This window comes from Arachis hypogaea, chromosome 1 (genome assembly GCF_003086295.3).
Source record: "Arachis hypogaea cultivar Tifrunner chromosome 1, arahy.Tifrunner.gnm2.J5K5, whole genome shotgun sequence".
Classification (NCBI taxonomy): domain Eukaryota; kingdom Viridiplantae; phylum Streptophyta; class Magnoliopsida; order Fabales; family Fabaceae; genus Arachis; species Arachis hypogaea.
This window is the reverse complement of record NC_092036.1, coordinates 101,912,424-101,921,318: the sequence shown is the minus strand read 5'-3', so window position 1 is coordinate 101,921,318 and position 8,895 is coordinate 101,912,424. Positions and strand designations below refer to the sequence as shown.

Here is an 8,895-nt window from a genome sequence, read left to right as displayed (position 1 = left end):
TTTTTTTTATTATTCTTCGTCATCATTAGTTGGCCTCATTGTTTTGGAGTTGTGTTGACTGTTGACATATAATGAATGATCATAATTGTTAATAATGTGGCCCCAAGCCCTTATTAGAATTATCAATTATGAGTTCATGAAAGTGTAGCCTACATATATTTTGTGAAGATACTAGGATGGGTTTTATCTTATGTATCGAAACCCTAGCTAGAAACTAGAAAGTGGCTTTATACCCATTTAATTTTATCAGTGACGGCGAATGAGTATATATATACACAGACTCATTCAATAATTATGTTGGGATGATTATGATATTTTAAAAAATATTATTAAAATAAAAAACATATATATATGGTAGATTTTATCTATTTTTTTAAATTAAAGGTAAATTATTTTTTATAATATATTTAATTATTATTGAATAAAATAAATTATATCATCATGATTAATATTAATTTTTAATTTAATTTAAATTTTGATAATTAAACTAATTAAATATAATTAATTTTTTTAATTATAAGAGTTACAAAAGAGATTTTATTTTATAATTTTTTTAAAATTACACATGTATTAATTAGATCTAACAATACAAAAAAAAATAAAAAATAAAAAAACTAAAAAAAATAAATAAAAAGAAAAATCAATAAAAGGCTTCGTCATAAATATAAAGTAAAAGAAATAGATAAGGTATTAATTGGGTAAGAGTGAATTCAATAGTTATTAATGGAGTTGATATATAAATCGTGTGATTTTGTAGGTATAAGGTTTAAGTGATGGTTTATTATAATTAATTAGTTTAGTTGTTAAAATTAAAATTAAATTAAGAGTTAATTTTAATATTTTGATGATATAATTTATTTTATTCAATAACTATTAAATTTATCATAAAATTTATTTTTTATTTAAGAGAGAATTAGATAGAATTATATATATATATATATATATATATATATATATATATATATATATATATATATATATATATATATATATATATATATGAATTAGGTTAGAAGTGAGAATTACTAGAATGAAACTGGCTTGACATTGCTTGAATAAGAGTGAGGAAGAATATTCTTTCATATTCTACAAGTTAATTAAAGGAAAAGTTTATGGGTCAGCAATTTTATTAAATTCTGGCCAGTATATAATCAGTAAAAGAACAGGGATATTACACATCCATGTAACCATGTAATTAAGTTGGCTCAACACAAAAAAAAATCCAATTCCATTAAATGAAACGTGAAATACACGCGCCAAATACACACGAAATCGCCTAACGCTTCTTCTCCTCACGCTTCTTCTTCTTCTTCTTCTTCTTCTTCTTCTTCTTCTTCTTCTTCTTCTTCTTCTTCTTCTTCTTTTCACGCTCTTTTACTCACGGAGCGTCTTTTTCTTCTTCGCCTTCTTCTTCGCGTTCCTCCTTCTCCTCATTCTCCTCCTTTTTCGCGTTCCTTCTTCTTCAAGTGTTTTCTCCTTATCGTCATTCTTTTGTTGTTGTTGATGCTGTATTTTTTTGTTTTTCCTCCTTCTCTCTGGTGAAGAAGCAGCAGAAGGTGAGAAAGAAGAGTTTTGAATAGTGCAGAATAAACCGAACACAGTACTCATGGTGAACCGAACACAGTACTCATGGAAAACCGAACATAGTACTCATGGTAAACCGAAAACAATACAATTGTATAGTATGGAGTGAACGAAACATGCATAATCCATCCATTATATAAAATTAAATTCAAACAGCTTTCTGCAGAATGAACCGAACATAGTACTCATGGTGAACCGAAAATAATACAATTGTATAGTACTGAATGAACAAAATATAATCCATTATATAAAATCAAATTCAAATATCTCTGCATGCAATTTACATATTATCAATTCAATTCAATTCAATTTAGTACACCTCCGTCCATTTAATTCAATCCAAATTAGCAATTGTATTCCATTCAATTCGATCAAAATTGAATAATCCAAACTTTGTCAGTTTGATTCGTTTCAAAAGAGTAATCCAAATCGCTCTCCTATTTACCAAAAAATTATAAACCCCTAAACACTGAACCCTAAATCCTAAACACTAAAACCAGAACCCTGAACCCATAAACCCTAAATCCCTAAAACCCTAAAACCTAAACTCTAAATCCTACACCCTAAAACCTAAACCCTAAACCCTAAACCCTGAACCCAAACCTTGAACACTAAACTCTAAACCCTAAACCCTAAACCCTAAACTCTGAACCCTACTATAAACCCTAAACCCCTAAAACCCTGAACTCTGAACCCTAAATCCTAGACCCCTAAACCCTAAACACTCAATATTGAACACGGTGAACTGAAATTAATACACGGGACGAACCGAAAGTTTGAAACACACTGAACCCCTGTACACTAAACCCTGAACCCAAAAACTTTAGATCCTAAAACCCTAAACTCTAAAACCTATCGTCATTCTTTTGTTGTTGTTGCTGCTGTATCTTTTTGTCTTTTCCTCCTTCTCTCTCTGGTGAAGAAGTAGTAGAAGGTGAGGAAGAAGAGTTTTGAATAGTGCAGAATGAACCGAACACAGTACTCATGGTGAACCGAAATCTTAGTTATGGTGAACCGAAATCTTAATTACGGTGAAACAATTATATAGTGCTTAGGAAAGAAAACAGAACATATTAGTCTAATTTTTGTTAGACTTCTTTCTGTGGACCGAACCGAAAACATGAAAGTGATGAACCACCTCCTTAGTACTTACCGAATCGAAAAGTTACTCACATTTACTCATAGTTACTCACAATTACTGACACTCACAATTACTCACAGTTACATATTATCAATTCAATTGAATTCAATTCAGATATAAATAACCTCAGTCCATTCAATTCACTTCAAATAAAATTAGAAATTTCATTCCATTAAATTCGATTCAGAATTCAATAATTCAAACCTCATCAAATTGATGCATTTGAGAAGAATCATTAAAATCGCACTCATTCAGTTGATTTGAAGTTTATTCATTCATTGTTTCAATTCAAAAGTGCAGATCAAAGAAGAAAACGAAGAAGAAGATGAATGACGAAGATAATTGCGTTGAATCAATCCAGATCCATAATGCAGAGAAGAAAAACACGAAAGAGGAGAACAGCGAATTTAATTAGGTTGAAGAAGAAGAAGAACGTGAAGAGGTTTACGTTGTATGCAAAAGTTTACGTTGAGAAATGTTGATGATGCAAAATAAGGATTCGTTATATAGGTTATAAGAGACGTGTGTAAAACAAGTGGGGGTGTGGGGCGTGGAGTGAAAGTTACATGGATGTAGAGCTTTTCTCGCAAAAGAAAAGTGAGTAATCCTACATTATTGGATGAAATCTCATACCACTAAAAATATTATTAATGATTACTTAATGGCTACAAATCACAAAAGTTGCTAGTCTTCTAGCACTCTTAAGATAGAGGTATGGCATTTCAGAATTGAAGTAATAATATGATGAACATGCAGATCTAAATTAAGCAGTAGCAATCATTAACCTTATTATTATTAACGATCGGATCAAGTAACATAACAATTCGATCTGTCTATTCATCATCATCATCAAAGGTGCTATTCCGTGTATCTCTTTCTTGATTAATACTATTAGTTCTAGTGTGATGATGGTCAAGATCAAGTTCTCTAAATCTCTGCAAATACCTTGTGATAGGATGAGCATAATCATCGAAGCCAAGAGAGGCCAAAGCGAAGCATATGTCATCTCCATTAACCGTCTTCCTCCGCTCCTTCCGGCACTTGTCGGACGCCTCGCTAGTCACGAAGCTGATGAACTCCGACACGCATTCTTGCATGGTTTCTTTGGCTTCCTTGGAAACCTTGGCGTTGTGGGGAAGAATTTGCTTCATGATTCGACCAACGTTCGCTATTGGCACCAACTTCTCTTGTTCCTTTATGCTACTCTCTCCAATCTCATCCATTCTCTCATCATCATCAATTTCTTTCACTTAACTATATATATATATATAGTAATCCCACTACGTTACCAATAATATTTTTGCCAACTTCTACCAACTCTTATTTATAATTGTGTTTAATGAAAGTGTTTTTATGAATGTGTCTACTAAAAATGTCTTTTTTTATAACTCTATTTAATAGAAGTGTCTTTATAGATATATTTTTCAGATATATCTTTATATATATATATATATATATATATATATATATATTTAAAATATAATAATTAATTATTATTGACAATAAATTGATAGATAATATGTTGGTATCCTATACGTTTCCATATAAATATACATGCATCCCCATATACATGTATACATATATGATGATAACTAGTCTTATTTTAATAAAAAATACTAAAAAACTATCAGAATTTGTTGATTTTAGTCATCAATATTTAAAAATATAAAATTAAATATGTTATTAAATTATTAAATTAAAAAAATTGGATTAATGACTAAATGATGGTTAAAAACAACAAATTTTAATAATCTCTTAATATTTTTTTATTTTTATACGTTCTTTTGTGATTGTTTTGATTGTCATGATTGCTTATCATATCCACTACAAATAGTCACAAAAAAAATCACTATAAATAATTTTTTTCAATTTTATTTTACTCTTTAAAAATAAATTTTCTTTTTTTGTTTGGTGGTTAAAAAGTTTGATTCAGATATAAATTTTTTATTGGTTTAAATTTTTTTAAATTATTTAAATTTTCAGAATTTATATGACTAAAATTTTAGAATTCAATTCTTGTTATAAAATTTAGTTAATACAAATAAAAAAATAAAAAATTCACATAAATTTAAAAATTAAATAAAAAATATATTAGAGATATAATAGATTTATATTAATTAAAGAAAAAATTTTAGGAGTCAGCAATTTTTTAAAAAATTAACCATTATTTAATCATAAAAAAAATTAAATAATCTCACACCATTATTAAATTTAATCTTAGACTATTAAAAATATTACTAATAACCAATTAATGATTACAAAATACAAAAATTACTAACTCTAGCACTCCTCTTAATTAAATTGTCTAAGGTGATAATTAATTGAATGCGGTTTTTTAAGATTATTAGTGTACTAAAATTAGTGATATATATGGGAATAATGGTATGGAGAATTGGGTTGGGTAGAATTGAAAGTGTATGTGGGGTATGTGATGATGATGCAGGTCATGATCAGTTCATAATAATTGAATGGAGTACACAGTCATGTTTTTGGTTGCAAAAAGTAGACAAATCCCACCCGGATAACCTTTCTATCTCATTGGCTTCTTATTTTAATTAATGGACGTTGACAAGGCATTTTTTTAACCTTGCCTACCTAGTCAACACTTTTTCTTTTATCAATATATATACTTAATATTTATAGAAGATTTTAAAATATATAATAATTTTTGTACTGTATATCTTTTGTCAATGTATACGTAAATAATTAATGTGAATTTAAATTATATTGATCATGTATATATAATTATATATAGAATAATAGAATGTTAAAATTTTGGTGTGTTCATTGATATTATATTGAAAAGAGTGAAAATGAAAAAAGAAAATAATATTAGCCTTTTGAAAGTTCTAAGATAGGAGGAATAAATCCATGGGTGTTAGTATATTATAAATAAGAATAAAAGAATGGAATTCACTAAATGATAAAAGTATATATATTTTTCAAAGTTACATTTAACAATAAAGGGTTTGTACTTTGTACTTGTTATAAACACTAGTGGGTGTTAATTAAACTATACTCATCGAAATTTTTTAATTAGTGGATTGAATCATTCTCAACTTATTACACACGAAATTATATTCTTTAATTTTCACATTAGTTTCATTGCATGGCTTTTACTTTTATTTTTATGCATGTGGACGTAGTTAATAACTTATATATGTTTGACTTCTAACGTACGGATATATTTTCAATCTATTAGCAAGACTATATGACTACTAACACAATTTATTATTTTTAATTAGTAGTTAATTAATTAATAATATTATTTAAAATTATTAATTAAAAATGATACTAAACTAAAAATATTAAGTTATTAATTAAAAATATCAACGAATATAAATTAAAATTATATGTTTGTTCTTAAACTTTTCTCTTATACTAATACTATTATTGACATAGAATATAAAAATATATCAAATATTCATAAAATGATGCTTAATCATGGGATACAAAATTTGTTTATAGAAAGTAAAGGCGTAAAATGCTCTAAAATAGTTTATTTAAATGAATTATTGGGATGTGGACACAAACTTTTTTGTAACTTGCCTTTTTTTAAATTTCAATTGTTTTAACTTTTGCTTTTTTAATTTGTTGGTAGCAAAAATGTTTTTTAATTTGTTATTTTTTCTTTTTATAGTTTGTGAAAAAATGTTTAAACGTTTTATTTTGCTATTTACAAGTTGTGAAAAGCATATTATCTCTTGCAATAAAATGTATCAAATACATGCCACATTCTTCTTCTTTTTTTTTTTTCCCAGCAGGCTGCAAAAATCATGTTTCAAGATTAAAAAAAAACAATTTATATATGTGTATTACACCTCATTTATTTTTTTGAGGAGTGTTAACTAAGGAGTCAGCAAGTTTTGTGATGTATAGTTATCAATTAGCTATCATTCGTATTTTTAACAGTATGAGATTATAACTAATGGTGTAAGATTATTTATTTTTTTTGCTGTTAAATGTTGATTAAATTTTAATAAAAATGTTTCCTCCTAAACTTTCTCTTTTTTTTTTATTTAAGAATTACGCCATTATATCCCATTTAAGAATTAATTTGTGTTATAAGCATGCTTATTTATTTATTTTGTTTTAGTAAGGTTATCGTCATTCTACTATACGACAGCGGAGTTTTGTTTTACAAGGTTGTCGAAATTCAGTGGGTGGAATCGGAATGTATGATCCGTACGACGACGGACCAACTGTCAATGAGTTCGTTCCAACTTCCAAGGTCGTTGGGAGTTTTCGATTTCCACTTTTGTTGCACCTTCCAAAATAATCCATTTGGCAGTAAAACATATTAGCAAAAATCATTTTTAATATGGAAATAGAGATGATGTTTTGGTTAAATGTTGATATTTGAAGTGTATTATAATATTGTGAAAATTATTCAACACGTTCTTCATGTGTTTTGACACATCTCTTACGTATTAGCCAAGATATTGCCACGTGTCCAACACACCCCCACCTGTTGGCTAGGATATTGTTATGTGTCCAACACGTCCCCACGTATTGCAACACGCCTTAATTTTTTACCTGCAAAATCTACTTATCTGTAATTATACCAAATAATCTAATTTCCAACAAAAAATTAATATTTTTTTCATATTAAAAAAAATCAGCCTATTATTATCACGTATATTTAAGTAAGTGTGGGATTTATTTCGAATCTTATCTTATACATACAGTAATTTATTAATCAATAAAAAATCTTTAAATAGAATTCTAATTCATGATAGATTAATTTTTTATCTATCAGATTAGAAAATACTACAAAAAACAAAAAAAAAATATTAGCACGTATTTCATCATTTAAATTTGTTAAGACAATTGAGTGGGAATAACATAGTTGTAATTTTCTTTCAGAAAAAAGGACATAGTTGTAATTAAATTCAGAGAAAAAATAATATGTGAAAGTCACACAAAATATGCATGTTTCATTGTTTTTTTCCTTTTGTTATTACTTAAAGCTTGATATATCTTGTATTGGCCATTGGGCATATGCACAAAATTCAGGTCAAATGAGATTAAGACTTCTAAAGAGATACCATCAGTTGCATGTTTTTTTAATGGTGCCGGCTACAGTAGTTTTTTTCTTTTTATTTTTTTTTAAGTTCATTGATGAATGTGTAATTTTCAACAACGTGATAAGTTATGACAATCTGAAAAATTTTCTATATATATTTGGTTCCTGTTTAGTAAATATTTATTTTAAAATGAAAATATACACTAAATACACATAAATATTATTTTTAATCTTTATCTTTATTATTCTCAAATTACCGATGAGAAATTCCAAGGGTATATACACTATGTCGCATATGATTTAATAAAGTAATGACTAATTAACATCAAAGAACAAAAAGCTATTGTAAACTGTCAATAAGTTATAACTCAAATGGTATAATCTTCTCTTCTTATTTAAAAGTTTTAGATTCGAGTCTCACTTCTAATTTTAAAAGAAAAAAAAAAGCTATCATGAACTTAATTCATACATTTTTTATATATATCGGTTCAAATTATTACACAGATAAGTGACTAACACTATGTATTCTCTCATTATCAGTCTTTTAATCTTATAATAATCGAAATAAGAAAGAAATTCACTATAATAATAATAATGATGATGGAGCATGCATGCACATACATTATTGCAAAATGCAAAAAAAAAAAGGCCTTGACGAAGCATTCCTTTGACCCACTATATGAATGCTAGCTAGGCGAACAAGATTGGATTATTTGTCTGGTGGAATTTTGTCAAGAGCGACTTTGTTTTATGCCTCGCAACAGCCTATGACCATAGTCCAACTTTCAAAGTATGCTATAGAGCTCATTGATATTCCTTGATGTTATCGATATTAGTTATCAGTTTTTTGCCTAACACAAAATAGTATAATCACTAATGAATAGAGAAGACATGTCATTTAAGAGAATCATTGATGAATGAAAAAGTATACCTATTTAAGAGGATCATTGATGATTGAAAAAGTATACCTAAATAAAGCTTTGGTTTTTGTCAATTTGTTTGCTGTTATACGACAAAGAAACAGACGACGCAATAAAGCTAAACTCTTAAGACACCTTCACTTAGGTAGCGTTTGGAAGAGAGACAGAAATTGAGAGACTAAAACTGAGAGATAAAAACTAAGAAATAGAGACTGAAATAAGTC

The 8,895-nt window shown here is 27.5% G+C and overlaps 1 protein-coding gene across 1 annotated transcript; it reads right to left on the bottom strand.

The window, feature by feature from the left end:
- Positions 1-3,558: 3,558 nt before the first annotated feature.
- Positions 3,559-3,948, bottom strand: LOC112704301 (nuclear transcription factor Y subunit B-5-like). Its single transcript, XM_025755708.2, has one exon. It carries the CDS (start codon positions 3,946-3,948, stop codon positions 3,559-3,561), a length of 390 nt encoding a protein of 129 aa, XP_025611493.1.
- Positions 3,949-8,895: the final 4,947 nt, after the last annotated feature.

What these genes read in the sequence shown, in the direction of transcription:
- LOC112704301 (XM_025755708.2), bottom strand. Translation starts at nt 3,948, where the DNA reads ATGGATGAGATTGGAGAGAGTAGCATAAAGGAACAAGAGAAGTTGGTG.